We start from the raw sequence: 23,602 nt of genomic DNA on the forward strand, positions 1-23,602 counted from the left end.
GAAATATTTCTCTAAAATTTTGTGAAATAGTGAAAAAGGAACAGCAGTTGTTTGAAAGATACACGTAAGTTTCAGAAACAAGAAATAACAGGGAGCACGTTAAGCCCATTGTTCACTAATTTGTTCTAAAGATCATCAAAACTCATGCAGTAGAAGTGTTGACATATACACACTCTGTCCAAGGCCAACATCAGCTCTACATTTATAGCCTCGGTTAACCACAGAAACAGTGGAATTTATTTGTACCACTGTACTTGGCACCTGGACATCAAAGTAAAGCTGTGTTCAGAAAGAAGCATTGCATGTTCAAAAACCTTTCTTTACATAAAACCTTGTTTTTATTGGACATCAGTGAGTCAAAGGCAGATGGCTGATCTAATTTTAGTTAGGGACAGATACAACCCACCAGCGGCCAGGGTAATCAAGGGTAGCCAAGGTTATGAGCCCCAAGCAACAAATTTATTTTACCTCATATTCAGATTCTAGTGTCACAGTGTTCTGTTTTAATTTTTCTTTCAAAGCTGGATCAACCTGCAAGACAAACAAAAATACAGCAAAAATGTTTGCTTTTAAGAATTTTTTTAAAAAGAAATCTTAACCTTAAATAAACTAAATACTGGTACATACAAACCATCCCCTCCTCTGAATGAGATTATGTGCTGTTTGTTCAGATACCAGGATGACGAACACAGGACAAAAATTGGGCTGAAAAGAAACAGGTCAACATCCAAACTTTTCAAATCAAAAAGGAAGCACATTTGTAACTAGCCCTGCACTTGCATTATCTTAGATCTGTAACTGTTTAGTTTGAAACTCTGAAACTAAACAAAGCCTTAAACAAATGAATCAAGAAAGACCAAGAAAGAGAAAATTGTGAACGCATTACATATTTTACTCCTGAATGTTGTGTTCAGTGAATAGGTATACAATATATTCTGGTTTTCAGTCTAAGGATGAGTCAAACTTCCAATTTTCTGGTGGACACACAGCTCTTTCCTAGTTTTCATTCTGTACTGACAATGCTGGTGATTCCTGCCACCTTTCAAAGAAGTTTGTTCAAAGAACAAATCTAACAACAGAAATGTCAGTGAACCACAGCAGATGTATCCATGTTTTAACTTCTTCCAAGCCCAGAAGAAGTTATGTTCATCCCTCCCTTTGCATCTGTCTCCCACAGGCTTAGGAGTAGAAGCAAAAGGGGGAAGATAATTAGCATTCTTCATGCTTAGAGAAAGAATGTTTTATGTTCTCAAACAGACATCAGCCACATATGCAGTATTCAGACACAGTCTTCAGGCTAATCAATTAAAATATCAAATAAATCTACCATGAGAAAACATTCTCATTTTCAGACCTTAAATACAACCCGTGTTAAACAAACCAGATGTGTAAGGAGACTGGTAATATGTTTAGTTCTACATCCATGGTACGCTAGTCCAACTAGAACTAATTTAGTGAAGAAAAGTTGTTATTTTTAATTTGCTGCTTCTTGATCTGAATTAAAAGGGCCCAGTTATCCTCGTCACAACCAACCTCAAATGTCTATAGGTAGTCTAGAAAACAAAAAGGAGGGAACACAAATTATAGAATTTGCCTGGTCAATGAGAAAATCTGCCTCCAGATTCTGCCCCAACACAAGCTCCTGATCCTCAGAGGTACTTAAAATACACACCTACTACCTGTATTGGTGGGAATTGCTCTGAGGAATTTCCCTAGGCCATAGTGTTCCCCTTGATTACAGACACTGCCTGCTAGTTAGTATGCAGCCTGTGAGACCTCAATTCCCAAGGATGCTCAGACAGGCAAGTCTAACACCATCTGTGCATGGCCAGAGGTTTGATGTCCCTATCTGATCAGAGATCTGGCCATAGAAATACAAGCACTTGCAACCTCCAGACTCATTACACTTCGGAACTAAGCCAAAACATCTAAAACGGTTAAAGTTTCTGCAGGATACAGCTCTCACTTTCTTTGTAATTAAAAAAAACCCTTGTAAAACAAGCTACTGTCTCTGCACTGGCCATCTACATCAAATAAAAAATGAAATGCTGTATCTCTCCTTGGCATTCAAGGCCTCCATAGGACTGCCCCTCATTAAAGATGGATCGCCTTTCTCCTGTGACCACGACCTCCAACAACAGCCATGCTTCATTAGAACAACAAACCCATCCATCACACCTGCAGAAATGCTAACTCTTTGGGCAGCCAGACAGGCTTTGGAGCTTGCTTTCACAGAGGTAATAGTGATCATGGACTTCACTGTATTCAGAACTAAATGCAAACACTATTTGTTATGCTTGGTGTTCTCGCAATACACGTACGGACAAGGGGAAATAAATGCTCCAGCAAGCAAAGCAGCAAAAGACTTTTTTTCCTCCTATGTTTTCCCTTCATTTAATAATATGGCACGCAAAATAACGTGGTTGGAGCAGCATTTTTACTTAATTAACCACAGCCAGAATTTAACCTACAAAGACAGCTCAATATCCCCATTATCAAGTTTTATTTTAGTAATTTTTAGTGTGTTTTTTTTTAACGTGTCATGTTTGCACGGACACATTTGTGTAAGGTAAAGGGAAACAAGCAGTAAAGTTACTGCTGCTTCTCTTCCCTTCCAGGCCCTTCTGTCCCCAGATCTCCTCATGTATTCATTCTCCTCTGTCTGCACAAAGGGAGAAGACTAGCTAAAACTGAGACACAGCACCCCAATACTCACAACTGCTGGATGCTGTAGTTTTAATATTGACAAAAATGCAGAAATGAAGGAAGCTAGTTGAAATTTCTCAGAAAAAAGTCATCCTGTAAATGAGAAGTAACAAGAAACTACTTCTCTAGAAGTAGGAATTTTAGTCAGCAAATTAACTTACCAAAAAAGAGTAGTTGAACCCTGTTTTGAGGGCAAACTATACACACATCCTGGCAAGCTGTTAATATTTAACATAGCGTCACATGAAAGACTTAAGTCCACTCTGCAAAACATACTACTTTGCTTGAAGATCCACCAAAAAAAAAAAGGAACAAGTATGTATTTGCTCTTATCTTTACCTTTTTTGTTCTCTACATACTTACCCACCTAGAGCAATTTAAACATACTTGACTCTACACAGAAATTCAGTCATCTGCATGTTCTAAAGCCTTGGTTGCAAACCCCTGCTTTTCAGTTGCCAAATGGAGACAGACAGGTTACAAATTGTTTTCAGAACTAACACGGCAGTTGAGAAAAAGTCTATTAAAAAGTTCTGTTTCCACAGTGTTTGTACCATGCTGCACTATCTTTGCAACATCACAAGAACAAAACAAAGGAGAACAGAACAGTGCTATTTTCATTCTGAAAAGGCAGATAAACATCAGCATGAGCCACAATCACAGATCATAACCAGGGAACACTTCAAACGTGGGCAGAGCCAGGAAAGTGGCCTTGCCAAAGTGGTAGCTCCTTTATATTACACATCTGCCACAAGATCCAAATACAAACACATATATTTTGCTTCCATGATGACTGCTATGCCAACGCACATACTGCCAAATGAGCTAAAAGTATTCAGATATGTACCGGCAAATGAATCATCAGCTAAATTATGAATACAAATCCCTATTACTAAATATGCCCAAATGCCGTTAACAGCCTGGCAGTGTCCTCTGCACCATTATTTAGAAGGCAGGAAGGAACAGAAGACAATACCCTTTTACACTAGAGGACTCCTTGTCAGGCAAAATCTCAGATTTAAGATCCATTTAAATTCAAGCCTTGTCTCTAAATATGGAATTCAAAGATGTGTGGACTTCTAATTAGAGCATAACTTCACGTTAAATTCTTACTGGAAAACTACTGAAATAATTGATGCAAGTATTCAGGCAGCTTTCATGAGAAGCTGTCTGCAAGGCTTCAAAACCAATACTGTAAATACCGTTTTTCAAGGCTTTACTATTTTTTTATTCTGGGGCATTGTTTTTATTTTTTCCCATGTAGCACTTGCAGCAAAAATGAATGAAACATTCTCAGAGTATTTTGCACTATCCAGGCTTATTTCATATTACATCAAAGTACAAGGGCAGGTATATACGCAAACCTCAAAAAAGGTTTAAGAACCAAGTTTTCAAATTAGAATTTTGTCCCATTTCACACTCCGTGTTCCTTCAGATTTACCCTTACTAAACTTCAAAAGGTTCCAAAGATAAAGACTTTAAAAATATTCTTAGGCTGCTAGAAGTAATAGGAGTTAAGCACAAAATTATTCTTAGAAATCTTTGTAGGTAGCTATTTGAGGCTATAAGTACCTAAAATCCTTTTAAAATCTGGCTGCCACTTCTCATTTTTAGGCTGACATTTCAGTTTTTCAATTAGAAGATGGATAGAATTTCTGAGTGGGAAAAAAAGGTGCACCTCAGGATGCAGACCAGGGGCACCACTTCAGAGCAAAGCAGGAATACCTGGTGCTTACAGCCCCTACCAAACCGGGGACTCCTGCAGTGCACCGTGATAAACTCTTGGCCTCTCTCCACCCTTTTCAGTAAAGGAAAATTTCTGTTTGTGACACAAATATTTCTGGTAGACTCATACATCTAAATGTTCTGCTAGTAAAAAAGTTCTCTAGCTAACAATTTTGTGCTGATCCTCAGTGACCACCATTCATTTTGGTTCAGAATCAAATAATACAGACAGAGAGCAACGGTGAAATTTGTGAATATCGCTAACTTTACCCTCAGGACATGGAAAGGATAGCTCTTCCACAAAGGAACCCAAAGAACACTATCACTATCCCCTTTCGATATTCAGCGGGATAGAACACCTCTCCTATGAGGAAAGGCTGAGAGAGTTGGGGTTGTTAAGTCCGGAGAAGAGGTGGCTCCAGGAAGACCTTATTGTGACCTCTCAATACTTAAAGAGGGCTTATAAGAAAGATAGAGACAAACTTTTAGTAGGGCCCGTTGTGATAGGACATGGGGTAATGGTTTTAAACTAAAAGAAGGTAGACTTAGACTAGGTGTAAGAATTTATTTTTTACGATGAGGGTGGTGAAACACTGGAATAGGTTGCCCAGAACGGTGGCGGACGCCCCATCCCTGGGAACATTCAAGGTCAGGTTGGATGGGGCTCTGAGCAACCTGATCTAGTCGCAGATGTCCCTGCTCATTGCAGGGGGTTGGACTAGATGACCTTTAAAGGTCCCTTCCAACCCAAACCATTTGACAATTCTATGAAACACTGGAATACAAAGCAGATTAGCAGTATCACTCCTGTTCAGCATTCAGAGAGGAGAAGCAAGCTGATTCACTTTCTAATTTTCAGGGTAGCATCCCAGTTGTCCACAATACACATATGCTTGGATCTGTAATTTAAATAGCCCACTTTCACAAGCAGTCTCTCTCTCGGCTATAACCATTATTATTTATTCGTCCACTTACTATTTGTGGCTGTGGGTTTGAGCGCAAACCAAGTCTCAAATATATTACATCTTCTAAAATTAAGGGTTCAATTGCTACACAAGGAAACTGTCAGGAGACAACCATGTCATGAGAAGAACACTGTCCTTTTAACAGTCTCCTCTCACATAACTCAGTGCAGTAAGTTGCATACTTGTGTCCAGAGACTGGCATGTACTGACCAAATATTTGTATGCCAAAGTCTTACAAAACTTTCCCTCTAGCAAGCATTTCCAGAAGGTGGCAGAAGATGTTTCTACCCTGAAACTAGTTAGTTATTTTTACTAAAACATGAGTATCCTTTCCTACCCTATCCTCCACAAAATAATATCCCACTGAGAAACATTTCATCTTTTACTTTGGAAGTGGGGAAGTATGATGCCTTCAATGTAATGAACATGAATTAAGCTTTTCTTTGTTTTCATATGCTCACACCAGCATAAATAGATGGGACACAATTCTCCTGCAGTATCCACAACACAGAGAGCCCACAAAATGACTGCTTATATGAAATTTCTCATTTTGTTCTCCCCACTCATTTTTTTAAACTTGGAGTAAACCAGAACCACCAGTTCCGGCTCTCCATATAGAATATCTTCTTTGAAAACATTTATCATATGCCTAACTCCTCTAAGCAATCTTGCATGGATCAGTCAACTTTAATCTTTCTTGAGAAGAAAAGACTCCCATAAATTGCTACAAAAGTCTGCATCATAAATATTCCAAATTGTGGTTTACGAGCAGAGTGAGAAGCTGTAGACAAGAGAGGATAAATCCCAGGACTTAGGAAGTGCAGTGTAAACTACAGTCAAGCTGAGTGCCGTGCTACTGAAGGAATTAAAGGAACAAAGCTTGTAAAGGTTGTAAAGTACAACAACAGTTGTACTTATGCCAAACTCTTTGGCATACAGTCTTTGGTAAGAGAGAAGGGCAAGGCAAAACATACCATTTCATGCAACTACATTCACAACATCCTTTAACTACATTATTTATAATATTTAATACATGAAAAACACTTAGGTAAGGCTACTGCATATGTTTGGATAGGAGTACTTCTGAATGCTGGGGAGACAGTTGAGACTACATGCAAAACCTGCCTTTCTGTCCTTTTACTTTTTCCTGAGATCTGCATAGAATACAGACAATTAAACAAAAAAATATTTCATCCAACCTCTGACAGAAATTAATGCAGACATTTCCAAAGGAGTGCTATAAAAATCTTACTACAGCAGCAATTCCCAGTTACAGTACATGGTGCACCAGTAATCTCTCAAAATCCAAATCTTCTACTTGCTTCCAGATGGATCACAAAAAGACCTACAATCTCAGACTCTGGACCATACATTTTCACATGATAATGCCATTGGAAATGCAATTAAGTTAAAGGCTAATAAGATGACCAAACCATCGCATACTTCAGCAAGCACTTAAGCATATCTAGATTTCTCATATATAAGGTCATCAAAACTAACAAAGGTTCTATAGCTTTCAGTTCCAAGAAAGTACTCAAGCATTTAATCAATGATTTGTATGCTTTCACATCCAGCTTGATTTGCAGGTGCACATTTATTTATTTGATTTATGAAACATAAACTACTGCCTTAAACCTTGGCTCTGAGTATGGTAGCATAAATTTCATTTCACAGTTAAAATTCAGTGCAAAAACTGTTCCTTCCACTATAAAACAAAATATTCCAATAGAGGAAAAAACCCCACACAAGTCCAGAACTAACAGCAAGACCCTTGCTGTTTTTGAAAGGTCTCTGCAACGAAAAGCAAATTCTGCTGCATGCATAAAGATGAATCAGTTCTAATACAGACCCAACCACACCTCTCACCTTAAAGTCAGAACGGCAGAGCTTTCCAGTACAGGATCTCACGCCTGGCAAAAAAAATGTTACATCTTGGTTTCCCTGCAACCCAACAGCACAAAGGGAGGAACTTGCTAAGTATTCTGCACAGTATTTTTTCCCAAATTTCCCTTTTACTTTCTTCCAAAAAAGAAACAAAAGTGTTAAGACCTCCCAGGTGAAATGGATAAAACATGCTGAAGATCCATGGTGTAAACTATGCAAGAAAGGCAAGAGCAGTTCAGCCTGATTTACTATCTGATGATTTAATGCATTTATTTATCATCACAGAAAGGGGTGAAAAGTAAGGCAATAGCACTTTCTTTCATGTGAGCCATAATGTGGACCACTGGTCACAAGATTCTTAGCCTGGAACAACAGTTGCAGAATTTGCTGAGTCAGTCATCACAAAACATCGACAGAGAAAGCAGCAAGAGGAATAAGTCGCCTATTTCAAAAACACTAAAAGACAATTTCTCAAGGTGCCTTTGTAAAGTCTCTTTAGTATGCTACACCTGTCCTGCTACAGCCACTTAAACATCATGAAGTACAGGACATAAACTAAATGCCCTTAAGGTATCAGTTCAGTAAAAGGATATGTTACATAAAGCAGTACTTAAAAAAATTACTTTTCTTCTCCTCAATGTGTGGGTATAATTCATGAAAAATTAATGAAATCTACTAAAATACTTTAAGTTCTTAAATATTGGTTTCATCATACCTTAACTTACATGCAAGCTCTTTGCAATGTTTTAACAAACCACTCAAAATTACTTATGATGTATCTGCTGTTAATACATGTATTTGACATTTACATTTTCAAATGCATTTTTGGCATATTTCAGTTAACCCATCACCATATTATTTAGTTACTATTAGTACAGCATTAACCAATGTATGCAAAAGGAAAGTCCAGTTCTCATATGAAAAATGTCAAACTCCTGCATTCAGAATCATGTGATCTTTACTGGCAAAAGCAAAAGGTTTAGTTTGAATACAAGCTGTACAAATACAAAAGGAACTTTAATGTGAGTTCTTGAGTATTTACTAAAGAATGACTTGCTGTACCCAAATTATAGGGTTGTTAGGTTCTATCCACACCAACTTTCTGAGAGCTATAGACATGCTACTGAAAGCATACCTAAGGTGTAGGTAAGGACTCACACAGAGTGTGAGTTTGTGATGCCAGCATTTAGGCAAAAAAAACCCCTTCTTCCCTCTAAATGGAAGATACTTCATAGCTAGAAATAATGAAGACAAAATACAACTTTTAGATGCAACTCCTGCAGAGTCAACCTTTGTTTTCATATTTTTAAGAGATCGCTTTTTAATGGCGATGTACCTAGTACGCAAGTTAAAGCTGGAAAATTAGTGTAAATATAGCTTAAGCTCTTCCTCATTGCTCCCTAAGTCATAGCCTAACTCTGGGCAGAATCAACTTCTTTGTGGTAACTCCAAAAAACAGGAAGGGCACTTAAGTTTCTGTTAAAAGCAAGTAACTTCAAGAGAAAAATCGCAAATTGGCAGTGGAAGCCAGCATGCAAGCAGACTGTGTTCCTCGTCTTAATCTTTTCATTGCTCTACTGGCAGACAGAATAGGATTGGAGAGGGTGTCCTCTTTAGTTCTGTACTTCAGCAGAAATACTTGTGTTCAGGTGTTCGCTGACTGTTCAATTAGGCTCATCCTGGTAAACTAGTCCTGGCAGCAGCTTACTTTAACAATATAGCAAAACCAAAGGCACCTGACAATATCTAAACCATTATCTTTTGCTTGGTGTATCAGTTCAGAAACACAAAGGAATTAATTTAAAGGGAAAAGTCTAATTATCTCATAGGAGCTCAAACCTTAAAGCTCCAATAGAAGCACTTAAGCTTCAACAAAACAACAACAAAAACCACCCAAAAAAAACCAACCGGCCAGCCTTCTCATGTAGGAACAGAGATAGCCTGATTCCTCAAATGCCACATAGACATATAATACAGTTAAAAGAATGCACAACCACACTTACAGATTAGGAATGCTTTCCTTAATCAAACATATATAAATATATATGCATTTTTTCTTTTCTAAATGCATGAGTTAATGCCTAAGCCCTGTCTTGAGCCACTTGAAAATGTACTTGCTACCCTCATACAAACAAGTCCAGTTTTCACAAACCAACAGCAAGAAAATATACATTAAATTTTTTGCTGACTCAGAATAATCAAAATATAAAACAAACCCAAAAAGTCTGCTAGTTTTTAAACTCTAAAAATCGGTTTTAATTATGTTTTAAAATGCCATTTTGATTTATAATACAGATCTCAAAACTTTCTGTAAGTACTGAAACAAATGTTGACTTTTTAATGTCTATTTGAACAGAAACAATTTTCAGAATTCAGTATGAACTTATGAAAATCACTTTTGTTCTTCTGAAACTGCGTTTCTACAAACTATGAATTGAGAAACGCCCCGACTACAAAATTCTAATAATTGCCATCCTAAATCTGCATGTGCTAAAGGAATTAACACTTCTCATTCTATGGTTCACATAGCATTTAAGTAAAAATACTTTCCACACTGACATCTAGTGAAGTTTTACAGTAAGAAGAAAAAGCACTTTCTAATACTTTGCACTTACAGAAAGCTTTTCATCTTTCAAATTACCTATATTTTAGATTACTAGAATTTGCAATACATTTGTACATCATGCACTATTTTCTTTTGAAAGATATTTTGTCACTAATTTTAATAAGTAACACGCTTACCTGCCTAAGACTTTCTGATGGGTACATTAGAGAAAGTTGTAACAATAAGATCTGGGGTAATTAAATTTAAAACACAAGTAGCAAAGTTACTGTTTTCCTTTTATGCCTGATGTACTTACAAGGGCTAAACATCCAACATTAACAAAACAATTCCACCAAATTCAGTGGGAATTATGAATGGAAAAGATTTTAATTCATACATTTTAGATATTAATAAGCCAAGTAATCTCTCTTCTCTATGCAATATCCAGAAAGCTTGTATTCCTACATTCTCTCTGTAATCAATGAAGAAAGAGAGGTTCCTCTGGGAATACCTACATTAGTCTCCGGCACTGAATCATCCCCGGGGCTTATGCTTGGTAGGCTTTACGAATAGCACACATAGTCTTTGAGGGTGGCAAAGTGGAGGGACTTTCTTGACCCCATAGCTGCCCATCTACTCGCACAGGGACAACGTACAATCTCAGATACCTTCTACCCTCCTGGAGCTGTGCTCTAGGGAAGCAAGACATGATGTTGTACCAGCTACAACATTAATTTCAGCACTCATTAAGGTTCTAAAGGCAAAGTCTCATTTTTATGCCTCATCAAAAAAAGGCAGTTAAGCTCTGCCTGACACAACATACAGGAGGTTCAGTGCTGGCTCTGGGGAAAATCTATCACCTATAGAATCAGAAGCAAACCTATAAATGCGTTCTGCAGTGACAGATATTTGAAGAGACAGATTATGTATTTTCCCCTCTCATTAGTGGCTGTACTCCAGGTACGAGTTTGGGCCCTGCTTTTTCAGACTGCTGCATAGCTATAGTTTGCAACAGAACCAACTGACTGGAGGCTTTCTAGCCTCAAAACACAAAGGAGAAGAAAGTAAAGGTCCATTTAGACAGAGATTGTACTTAAAATGGAAACATTCCTGGGCAAAGGGTTTCCAATACTTTCTTGGTAAAAATTGCAGTGATCTACAAGTCCAGAAGTGCAGAAAATCCTCACCTAGGGATGGGACCCCAGCACTTCTGTTTGAGCTTCAATCCACTGACACCATGACTATTGGCTTCACAAGATGAGCCTGGAAAGCTAGATGTTTTCTGGTGCTTGAGGGAGGTGAGGGGAAAAACAGCTGGATATTAAATTATGTTTTGGCTAAAAGCTGCCTGACGCTAAATTACATGCTTGTAATCACTTCAATTGCAAGGCAAAAATACCAGTAATTAATTGTGGCAATGTGACAGGATTTAAAGCAACCAAACAGAATTCTTGGTAACATATAAAATGTAAAAATCTGAAAGCTATCAACATTTCATGTACTGAAATTAGTTCCACTTGCAATGGCATCAGAATGAGTTTCTCCAGTTAATAACCTTCTCTTCATCTGAATCTAATCTTGACAACAGAAACACGATCAAGAATTATGAAATGGAAAAATGGCTTCTGTTTAAAAGAAGGAACTCTTAATACTTGTAATCTATTTTGTATTTTATCACAGAGAAGCTCAATAATCTGATGTAAAGCTGCCAGATGTCCAGGTTTCTTCAGACACAGCCCTTTTTTTCCAAACAGAAATTCTGTTCTGGCAAAAAAAAAGACAAATTTGGCCATTTGCCTGGAATTTCCTGACGCTGGGCAGCATAGTCAAGTGGTAGCTCAAACGCGGCTGCTTGATGCTTGGAAATCCTGGACAATGTATACCCACCAGGACTTCTGTGCATCTGAACAAAGAGTTACCTTGCATGTAGAACATACATGCACTCCCTTTACTGAGTACCCCGGAATACGACATGCCAGAGAGGATCCAAATTCTGTCCTGAATTTCCCGGACATAAATATAAAAATATGCTTTCACATGAAGCACTCGCTCTAAGGCAACCTCCTAAGTGCACCCACAACTTCCATATGCATATGAGAAAGTTGGAACAACGCATAGGGTCACCAAGGTATTTACTAGTTCAACATAGGTAAATAGTGATGGGCACATATGTGTTAGAACACACATCTGAAGATTCAGAACTGGATTTACAGCGACCTAGCACCTGGTTGTGTAGCAAAATCCACAGCCTGAATTAGACTTCAGGAAACCAAAGGGAAAAAAAAAAAAGGCAAGAGAAGGTTTAGATGCTTAGAAAGGGGATATGCACTGGGCAGCAATTAGGGCAGCAGTAACCACAGACAGACAAGAGGAAAGGCTGAAGAGTTTTTTCTAAGTTTCTAAGTACTAGACAACTTATCCTGAGAATTGAGAAGATATCTCCTTCCAGTTAGGATTCATAGTCTTTAGCCATCTCAGAGCGAGGTGAACCATGGTTTGTTTATTTTAAAGAAAAAGAACAAATCCCTCATTTCAAAGAGCAATGCCCTGACAAAAGGGGGCCCTCCTTCAAGGTGTTTAATATTGAATAATCATTTGATAAAAGTATAGAAAAGCTAAATGGCATAGGAATTAAAAAACAGGTTTCCTCTACTTCACATATATAATCTAACCACTAGGTCACAATCACATTTTCTCCCTCATTCTTCCAATTTCTTAACTATTCCATACAGAGATTAGTTTTTACAAAGGAAAGCTGATGATGCCTGCAGTTCCAGGCAATCAACGGTTACTGCATGTTTCCCAGAGAAAGGAGATATGCCTTGAAACTCTCATCCATGTCCTGGCTACCTGCCCTCTGGCTGAACCAACGGGTCACAGGAAGCAGCATCCCTACTTCCACAGCCATTTTGTGTGAAGCCTCGTAAGTGGTACTCAACAGCTCACTTAGCAGTACTCGTGTCTCAGCTAACACAAATTGAGGAACATCTATTTAATGGAGCATAAAAGATCTTCTATATATTTAATAGATGCCAAGCTATGCAGCACCATGAAAATTATGGTACTATAGAGCTTGGCCAAAAGCAGAAATTTAGGTACATAAAGGATCTTCAGTCCAAAAGCAATACACATCCAGGTAGCCGCAGAATGAAAGTTTTAAGAATCAAAACTCTAGATCTAGACAGATACTAAGCCCCTGAAACTTTAAGTCAATTTTCCCAATCTTTATAAAAGGCACAAGACCTCTCTGCCTCTCAGAGACATACCATTTTTGATTAAATGATGTTTATTAATGTATCCTTAAATATAGGATATAGCATGACATCCTAGCATGGACGGCAGAAAAAACCTGCAATTTCTACAGTAGTAGTAACTGCTGCATACATGGAAGCTGATAGCTAAATGCTTTTCTTCATTAAAACAACAACAACAACAACCAAACAAACTTTAAAAAGCTTGACAAGGATTCAGTGAAACACTTTATCATGGAAACCCTGAATATTACCATTTAGGGTCTCTGGCCAAATTCAGTATCATTAACAATACATTTTCATATTCACTGCCAAAAAATTATGCTGGCACAATGTTACAAGACTGAAACGAAACATTCATTTAAAAACTACATATTTCAAAGTTAAAAATAAGTAGAGCTTTAATTCTTCATCAGTGAACACACATATTACCAAAATAATCTCTATATTACGATTATTAATATCACCACATCCAGACTTAATGAGACTGTCCCAACTTTTAACCACCATATTGTGACTTTGAGAGCCCATACCTGTTTCAGGATATTAATAGAAATCTTCTGGTATTGACAGGTCTCCTGGTTTCATCAGAATAGGTTAGATGGCCATGGTCCCATTTTTTTTCAACTTGATACAAGATGGTATGAAAGGGCAGGTATGGTCAATACCTTATCTTCAGGCTGTCCTACAGTGCTTTAAGCTGTTTGTGGTGACAATAAGCAGTGGGTCTAGGCGGATCCAATTACTGGAATCCATTCAAAAGCATACACACAGTGGCAGCCTCAGAACGGGGCAACAAAAATCTTACTGAATCCCAGACTAACTCCGTATTTGCCTTTTACAGAAAAATGGTGGTTAATATGCTAAACTGAAAGGATGCCTGAAAAATTAAAACATACACCTCTGTCTGATATAGCAAATTCAGTAAGCAGCTTTTTAGAGACAAAGTGGAGAACTCATCTAAGCTCAAGCAACATGGATTAGTTTTTGCCGAAATCAATGCAAAAACACTAGCAGCTGAACCTCAAAATCTTCAAGAATAGCATGGACAAAGACCTCATTTCCATACAATCCCTCTGGACTGAACTGGAACAAGAAAAAAACCTGACGTCTGAACATCTGGTACCACCACAATACAGATTATGAAAAGCTCTGCTACCTTTTCATTTCTGTGCCATATTGCAGGATTGAAATTACTACCTTGGATGATTCTGAACCATAGTCAAAAGATGTAACAAGTTCCAAATTCCCCCTGCCAACAGAAACAAAGACACTATAAGGGCACCTGCTTAGCCATCAATCAGGAGCCAGGCTGCCTCACTTAACATCCAACTCTAAAACCCTCCGCTAAGCAGGCCATGCTTGAAAGCAAGGTCTGCTTTAATTTAGAAAAATGTGCTTCATTACATAAACAACTGACAAAGATTATTTTTTTTTGTCTCCTATAAGCAATCACAAATGTATGCCTCTCACATTCTCTAAAGCACCAGACAACATTCCAGTGCATTATTTTCTTAATTTTTGGAGGACCTAGGGCCAAGCTCATTAATGAATTTAGTCTTTGAAAATCAACTAAATCTACTTACACAAGGAAATTAGCCAAAGTTTGTCTTCATTAGACTTGAGACTCAGGCCAACCTGACCTGCTTAAGGGAAAAAAAAGAAGAAAACAATAATCACTAACATCAATCCTTTGCCACACTGTGCTCATGTAATTAGCTTACTGAAACCAATTAAATGCACGAAGGTGCATTTATAAATAAATAAATGCTAAAATGCTAGATGAAAAGACTTAATTATTCTTCCAAGTTCAGTGATGTGACAGACACTAAAATGATTCCACATTCCATTACTGACAGGTTTAGAAAAGATACCTTTCCCATCCAAAAAATTCCACCAGACACCAATTAAAGATATCCTGATTTTGTTCACACTCAAATCAAACAGGATGTTCTTAATACAACCTCCTATGAAATCACGGAGGAAACTCTCCAGAATCACAGAATACCTCAGACACAAACAACAGATTAAATAAGAGTTCTTCTACCTTCAAGCCATCTGCTAGTTTGTCAATGAAGCTCCAGGGAAAGAATATTCAGGGTAGGCTTCATCTCACCTAATTTTATCTATCTGAACTTTTGACTTGTAGTATAAAGTCTCTATTTAGGCTCCTCCTACAGTCAGCTGAATAGAGATGGACATTTCTAGAGAAAATAAATCCCACTTTAAGATATGTGTCCAAAAACCTAACTCGTCTGTACCTCAAGTTAAGCAGAGGTTTATCTCACCTACCATTCATTGGTCAACTTAAATATAAATATATGCATACACTGAGGATGGTACTCATCTCACTGAAATCTGGTAATAATAAAGCGTTGAGCTCAATCTCTCTACTTTTCCATTGGTCAAGAGAGAACAACGTATTTCTCAAGCATCTATTTTTAAAATGAATGAAGCATATTATGGAGGCATTTCTCTCAAACCATCTATAGGGGCTGCCTGGATAGCTATCTCAAACTAGGCATTCCATTTAAGACAATGGAATCATGAGCAAGATGAATCCCTGACATACTGCGCAGTACCACAAACACATTTAGCCGAGCAGATACTGAATGTTTAAATTTCATTTCCCTAACTCTAACTCTAATAATACAAATAACCCATTTAGAGTATTTTCAGTACTAACAGTGTTAATTTAAATTGACCTTAGCATTGGTAGGAGGTGTTGGCACACCAGGAAGTCTAGAGGATGAGTCTAAATCCATCTGGAACAAAATCAAGCAGAAAACCTGCAGAACACAGAAGATAACTGAGTGCACAGAAGGACCTGGGCTGGCAGCAATAGTGTTAAGTCCATTAGTTGTCATTAGAACAAACTACACCACCATGCGTTTTGCTAGTCTAGTCCAATCACAACGACTTGGCCTATGCAGATTACTCCTTGAAATGGTGAAGTCAGTCAAGTTTTTGTCAGACTTACGATCTTTGGGAACACCAAGATGTAATATGATTTCAAGCACGGATGCTTATCCATTAAGAACTGCAATAAAAACACCTCGCAATTTTCAGTCAATTGAACGATTTGGAGGAAGAAAGTGAAAAACACACCTTTACATCCTGCTACAATATTGTTTGCTATCTCAGTTAAAGTCTTAGTACCTTTGATAGCTTTACAGATAGAGCAAATATCATTTTCTAACATAGATGAAGGTCCTCAAAAAGATAAACAAGGCAGCTTGTAGTAAAGCAGCTTTATCCAGCACTAGTAGCTCACAATATGTTTAATGAGGGGGACAATCTGCTGACAATCCACAACTGTAAGTAAAAACCAGCATTATTTGTGTAATTTTAAATACTACAGACATATTCAGAAGTTTAGGTGATTTTGTTTTAAAATCTTCACCTCATATGAAACACATTATTTAAAGGAAGAAAAGGATGTGATACAGAAACACAACAGATTGTTCAGAAACAAACAAAACCACAAAAAAAAAAAAAAAAAAACCAAAACACAATAAAAGAAAATAACAAACCAAACTTCTGCTGGGGCACAGAAATCCTATCCAGGTGGAGTTCATAGGCAGGTAAAACAGACACAATAACCAACAAGCAAATTTAGTTGTAATACTTCAGGGCATGCCTATGTGTGCAATGCCTGTAGACATACCTGAGCTAGTTTACATAACGACAGCAGTATGAATGTGCCAGCCAGTAACACAGCATAGTCGTGTCCAGTCATTCGCAAATTTATTCCTCTTTTTGGGTGGATGTTGCAACCTCATTTTAACAGTGTGCTGCTGCAGTTCTCACCATCTCAACAGTCTGAAACGAACTGCAGTATGTCTGTGAACCACGGTAACATTTTGACTGCGACGCAAAAGCATTCTAATATGCAGATACCACTTCTCAATTATCCACTTCTAATAATGAGAAAATGTTGAACTGACTTCCTGGAGCTTCCTGAGGCAAACACCAGTTATGTTCTCCCCTGATACAACGGCCTCATGGAAAATGGTCAGGTTCTCTGCTCCTGTTTCCTCCTAAACTATTTCACCCTGACCCAAAACACTTGAATTAATGGATCTCACCTGAGGAAATACTTTTTTAAATACTCATTTGAATTTAAATAATGCCTTCTATTTCAATTAATTAACTTTCCCATTACATATGTAAAGTAGAACAGCATTAATTATCTCACTTTTACAGACTGAGAAAGCGAGACTCACTAAAATTCAGGACTTGCTCATAGGCAGAGAGGAGCTCCGCGCTAGAGCAAGGAACTGAAGCTAGAACCTGAACAAGATGGAAATAAGGTTTCCAATGGGATCAGTGAAAGTTATTTAAATCACAGGCTGCTGTGGGTCCTCTGACACCCATTCATGAGCTTCAAGACACAATGCTAAAGGACAACACCAGGGACCCACCAACAATATTCTAAAACTGTAATACTGAGTATAACCAACCAGTCAACACACTTAAATCACTATCAAGCCCAACTACGAGAACAGCTGTAAACCAGTAAAATGTCAGTGTCATAAGCGATCCTATTAGCCTTCTTTTCTCTTCCACTCCTCATTATTTTTGTTTTTCAAGGACAGCAAGGCTTCCAGGATAATCATACATGATCTTCTTCCCAACTCCAACATCTAGGATTATAAAATGAAAGCTGAGATCCTCACAGTTATATCATTTCATGAGTTAGGACTTCAAGATACCGAGTAAATGCAATAAATGAGAATTGAAAACAATAACACTAACACCTTGCATGTGTCTATGATCAATATCTCATGGGTAATTACATGACAGTCAATTGGTGAAAAAGATTAGCTAAGGCACTCAAAATACTGCCATTCCCCTTACAGAAATTTTAAAGGTAATCTACTCAGTCTGCATAAAGAAGCTTTATGCCCCTAGCACACTTAGTAATGAGTATGCTTCACATGACCACCAACACTCGTTTTATATCCTTTCTGGGTTTACAGTTTTATTGCTCATAGAGAACGGCATTCTGAAAGAACAGGCCAGGTATTTTTATTTTCATTTGGATTTTAATTCCTGGAGGGTCACACAATGGTCATATATATTTTAATGTACAACAGCTCATTCATGGGTGAAACTGACGTAGGAGAAAAGATTGAACTTCCGTTATTTTGACTCTTCACTGCCTCTACTTTCTGCCTCAGTAAGACAGAAAACATTACTATACTCATTTCTCAGCATTCTACTTTTAGGGTTCACTCACTTTGCATAGGACAAAGGAAAAGTGAACAGGATCTACATAGTTTGTAAACACTAAAGAGGTCAGTATAGTAACACTGTCATATATAATCCACAGCAGGAACTATTTGCAGACTTCAAAGGCTAACTGATGTTTTGTTTCTTGACAAAATGACCTAGAGGTTCTAGCTTTCCCAGAAGTGCTTCTGCTGCATGTTACCCTTGAGGAACTTGCTCAGTTCTATCCGCTCCCCACACTCCTCATTACTGCCTCGCAGTAACACTTCCCCACAAAGTTTTAGAGGTTACAAACTCTATTTTATTAGTCTAAATTGTTTGCTAATGGGCTGAAAGCCTAGATTTTCCAAGGCAGTTAATATGTTGCTTCTCTTCAACCCTCTACAGTAACTATGAGCCAATAGTACAGACCATTCCATGTGTCTGAGATTCTTATATGCAAAATTAGATCTGAATCAGCAAGTCTCCACCATGCCTTAAATTACAACAATGGGCACACAGTAAATAAAAATAATTGATTATTATTTAGTTGAAAGGAAATGTTTTCTGTATATTTAATAGGTCACATTTTCTGTAAAACAACTCCTTAAATAAGCATCTCTATTCAATTACATACACAACGAGAAGTAAGACAAAGCAAGGGCCTAGTTTTCCATTTGAGAACAATGCTTATACAAACCTACTCATTTCCTCTCCATTAATTCCACATGATCTTCCTGTAAGCATACCTGGTTTTCTATAACCAATTTTGTTTTGCATAAATTCTTCCCAGAAAAAAAAACAATTATCTAACCTAATGATTTCTCCATTAATGTACGTTTTGGCAACAACAGATCATGGAGAAATCCTTGATTATTTTCAGGAGAATTCTGACTAGCATAAACAGGCATTTACATCAATAAGCTTCCTTTAAATGCAGAAGACTCAATGTGCTGAGGGAATAGGACTGATCTAGGTATCCTGAGAAAATTAAGCTGTACTCATAATGGGTTTTCGCTTTTGCAAGAGATAGGCATATACAAACCCCTGATACCCAAAGATGCTCTATCAAATGGATGAAATACTTGTCCTTGAGAGGCTACCAGCCTCTCTTCAACTGCAGCTCTAGGCTCTGTGTCTCTATCCTACACATTGGCTGAGCCTCAGCCCAAGCCACGGTCCAAATGAACAAGAGGACAGAATTCCTTTTGCACACTCTTCCCAGCCCCACTCCAGCTACAGCTCTATGCTCTGTCTCTCTCCCAATCCTAATCCAAGCCCCAGCCCAATGCATCACCACTAAACCTCAAAAGTCCAAATCACCATTTTCTCTTGAATTTTAATTCCTTTATCAAGGAACATTTTTCAAAAGCCAGTTTTACATTAATAACATAGGCATTATCACTAATGCAGCTTTTTCTCATTAAGCCACAAGAATACAAAGAGAAAGTGGCAGTTAACCCCTTAGACACTGAAACACAGAAACTAATTCTACTAGAACACTTCCTTCGAAATATCATTGTCAACTGAGAACTTGCCTAATGTAGTTTCCCTATCAGCACAATGAGAATGGTTAGACTGAGAAAGGAAAAGGACAAGTACTTTCGAAGGGAAGGGACCACAGTGTAGCATTTGCAATGTAGTCAAGATGTGCCACAAAAGGATTGTCTAAGTTCTGTCTATCTAGCAGCTGAATTAGCAAGAAAACAAGTTCAGGAGTCATACTGACAAAAGGGGGCATACTATAGTTTGCACATCCTTAAAACATGATCAAAAAAGATAAATGCACTCAGGTATTACAAATCCCAGCCTATTTTTGGATGGGTTGCTTAACTTTTTGCAACCTCCATTTTTCAGCAGTAAAATGGAAATAATAATCCTGCTTTTTATGACAGTAAGTCTATGAAGCTTATTTCCTTTAAATTCTGTGAAATCCTTTGGAGTTCCTTGTATGAAAAGTGTTATTTAAACATTGTTATTATTCCAAAGGAGCAACTGCAACAAAAAAATCCCATTTATTTTTACTGCCTATTGCAATCTGTATATAACTGCCCAATCCCCCAAAAGGAATGCATGTCCCTGTTCTGATAAGGACTTATGCTAGTCAAAGTGTGTTATATCAGAAAAGCATATTCTACTCCAACACAAAAACACTTTAACCAGTGACAAGTTAAACAGATGTTATGACCACCAGGATTTTTAAAAGAATTTTTAAATTACTTAGATTAATGTTGTTTTCCCGAGTTTCATGTACATTTTAAACTAGGTTTGTTTCTCTTTATCAGTTAAAATACATTCTAATCTCTTTTGCTGTCTTATTTAATGAATTAGAATGGTTCTTAACTCTATTTTTATGGACATAGAAACAGAAATTAATGGAACACATTGCTTTGATTTGTCTGTCTACAAATGAGCCCAAAGGTGGTGTTGCTAGTTCTCAGCCAATACTGCATTGTTCTTTATTTAAATTTCACCTATTCCTAAATCAAATTGTAATGAAAAGAAAAAGAACACACAAAAGAGATGCTGCAACCTTAAGTATTACCAGTTAAAGCAGAATCCAGATGTCCTCTTTTAGCTATTCAGAGCTTAAAAACTCCAGGGTGTAGTAGCTTCCCCTCAGAGCTTTCATGTACTACTGTCTAATTCAATGATGCTTCCCTTGATTATAAATGTTGGGACAAGGAGCCTCATAGATCTGAATAAGCATAACTATTACCAGATTTGTTCCCTGGGCTGTGGTCACAGTGGTGACCGCAGAGGTCAAATGTAATTCACTGAGTATGAATCTGGCCAAGAAACTGACAGAAACACAACAGGCAAATTCCTGCTCCTATTGTGATCCCCATCTGGTTGGAGAAAACCTTAAAGGGTCCAACTGGTCCTAAAAGCCCAGGACTGATAGAAAGTAACTACCCAGAAGACAGCACCGAAGAAAAGATTTGTAAGACTACTCTCCCCTGTCTATGGGCTATATCAAATACAGGACTGAGTGGGAGTGGGCCACACAGCACTTCAAAAGCCACAGCTAGGTGTGCAACACAAGGAACAATGAGGAATAATTAAAGTAATTTAGATGGCCCACAACAAGTCTCTAAGACAAAATAAGGGTGTCTCCAAACCGTCGAAAGTTCAGGATCTCAAAGATTTGACCACAGTAGAAAGCCACAGTGTCCAGAGTCTTACACAAAATTTTTTTTACACAGAGTGCCATATAGTCTTTAAAAAAGCTTCATGCCACCTGCAAGTCAGCCGCACTGACACCAGAAAGTCTCTTTGCATTGCAATGGCAGACTTGCATATTACAAAGTTAGGGAAAGCAAGCCAATATTATTTTCTGCTAAACTGACATGCTCCTTTCAGATCATTTCATATGCAATTTGGAACTAGTGTTACACTTGGAGGTGTAAGTAGCACTAGTAAGCAAGCTATTTCCCTCATTCAGAAGGTTTCCAGTTCGTTTAACAAAAGGTTTCTTCCATATAGTACATTCTGACATACTGAGTAAAGACTAGCTCCTGTTACTTTCACGGAGCTCTAGGAACTGGATGTAGCACAATGTTAAAGGTATCTGCTCATCTCAGTCAACACAAAGCCAAGCCCTGAAAACTATCTAACATTATATACTCAATGCCAAGTATTGTTTGAAAACAGAGCCTTTTAAAATATCTGTTTTCTTAGCCTAAATCTGACATAGTATCTTTGTAATAACCTCCTTCTAAATGTGCTACACTTCTTCCTCGGGATTCAGAATTGCCACTTATAATCAACCAAAGGAACAAAATTTTTCTATTATTTATGTTGATCCATTTCACAGACGGTAAAAGGATTCATCACCATGTCAGTCCCTTTATTGTTACCTACACTGCTCACTGCCTAAGAGCCTCAGCTGTAGCCCAGGGCCCAGTGGTGAAAGGCAAGTCCCGAATCCCAATAGTTTGCCTGTCCTAGCAACCCTTTTGAAGACAGTATAGACACCAAATGAAATGAAAACTAAATAAAAACATTTCAACTACCTTGCCATGTAGTTTGTGGACATCATATCTTATTTGAGCAAATTCACGGAGTCCGAAAGATCCTCCAACAAGATACAGCTGAAAAACAACAAAATGAAAACAGACTTGTTAGGTCTGTTATGAAAAAGAATACTTTGCACACTTACACAGAACATTTCGCATACTGACCCAATCCATTCACCAAGGTACCCTACTATTCTTCCAACAGAAACAACAGGAACTGAAGAAAATAATCAATTGGAAGATATGTATAGGAGAAGAGGGAGTATATGTAAAGTCAGAGCCGCCTTCTGCTCTCTGGGTATGGATTTCACAAATTTCCTGCTTCATACAAAGACAGCTGCTTCTCGACTCACGTTTTCTAGGGACTTCCTCTCCTCTTACCCCTTCTCTCTCTCCATATGGCTTCCTGACATAACTGCAGCAAACGAACCTCTACCTCACTGCCACAGGATTTATTCTCATCATTTTCAAACTCTATGGGGAAGTAACAACGCCCCATTGACTTACTCTGATGTCTGTGGGTAAGAGATCTAATTAAGCTTCTGAACCGGCCAGCTGATTAGAGCTGTGGTTCAATGACACATTATCGCATAGGCTAAGAAATCATATCCAGCACACCTGCACTTTAATTATTGCCTCCTTGGTTGTCTTGCAATTCCCTCCACACCTGTGAGGCTTACAAATAAGAATAATAAAACAAAAAATGGGGGAAAAACAACCTTCATATCCACATAACGAAATCGTTAAATTCTCCTTTCTTGTGACAAATTGTTAAATTATTCTTTCTTATGACACAGGGATATCATAAAACTGTCTGTATTTTCACCATTACAAATGGACAGACCAACCAAAAGATCGAGTATTGTTAACAAATACCATTAAGGGTTTGAAAATTAGCTTAGAAATCTAGCTACTTTGTGGAAGAATCAGGCCTTTTGCTCCTGCTCTGACCTGACAGACTCCATCTGCTGTTCTCTGTTAAGGCAGATGCACAGGAGGCCAAAAGGCTTCACATCTAGAGATGCACATCTAAGGAAGGTGTAAGTACGAGGAAGCTCAAAGGACCTGAGCGGAACAAAAAAACACCAAACCAAAACCAAACCCCAACACCATCCTGTTTTATCACATCACATTGCTGTTACAGTCCTTCATTACAGGCTGCTGCCGCATTGGTAACTGTCTTCTACACAATGCTGGCTGATTTCCTGCTACATATGAGGTTTGCAGCAATGGCCCATGTCCAAGAATTCTTATGATTATGCTGCACAGGGAGTCAAAGTGTATGTTCTTTCC

At 38.0% G+C, this 23,602-nt stretch overlaps 1 protein-coding gene across 1 annotated transcript in view; it reads right to left on the bottom strand.

Moving 5' to 3' along the window:
- LOC104168363 (cytochrome c oxidase assembly protein COX16 homolog, mitochondrial) overlaps positions 1-22,461 on the bottom strand; it is a 36,481-nt gene extending 14,020 nt beyond the window's left edge. The window contains exons 1-3 of the mRNA XM_009708931.1: positions 22,453-22,461; positions 22,307-22,384; positions 469-531 (exon numbers count right to left, since the gene is read on the bottom strand). Coding sequence (XP_009707233.1) covers positions 469-531; positions 22,307-22,384; positions 22,453-22,461 — 150 coding nt within the window. The remainder of the gene's footprint in view (positions 1-468; positions 532-22,306; positions 22,385-22,452) is intronic.
- Positions 22,462-23,602: the final 1,141 nt, after the last annotated feature.

Source organism: Cariama cristata, unplaced genomic scaffold (assembly GCF_000690535.1).
Source record: "Cariama cristata isolate BGI_N322 unplaced genomic scaffold, ASM69053v1 scaffold9301, whole genome shotgun sequence".
In the NCBI taxonomy this organism is placed as follows: domain Eukaryota; kingdom Metazoa; phylum Chordata; class Aves; order Cariamiformes; family Cariamidae; genus Cariama; species Cariama cristata.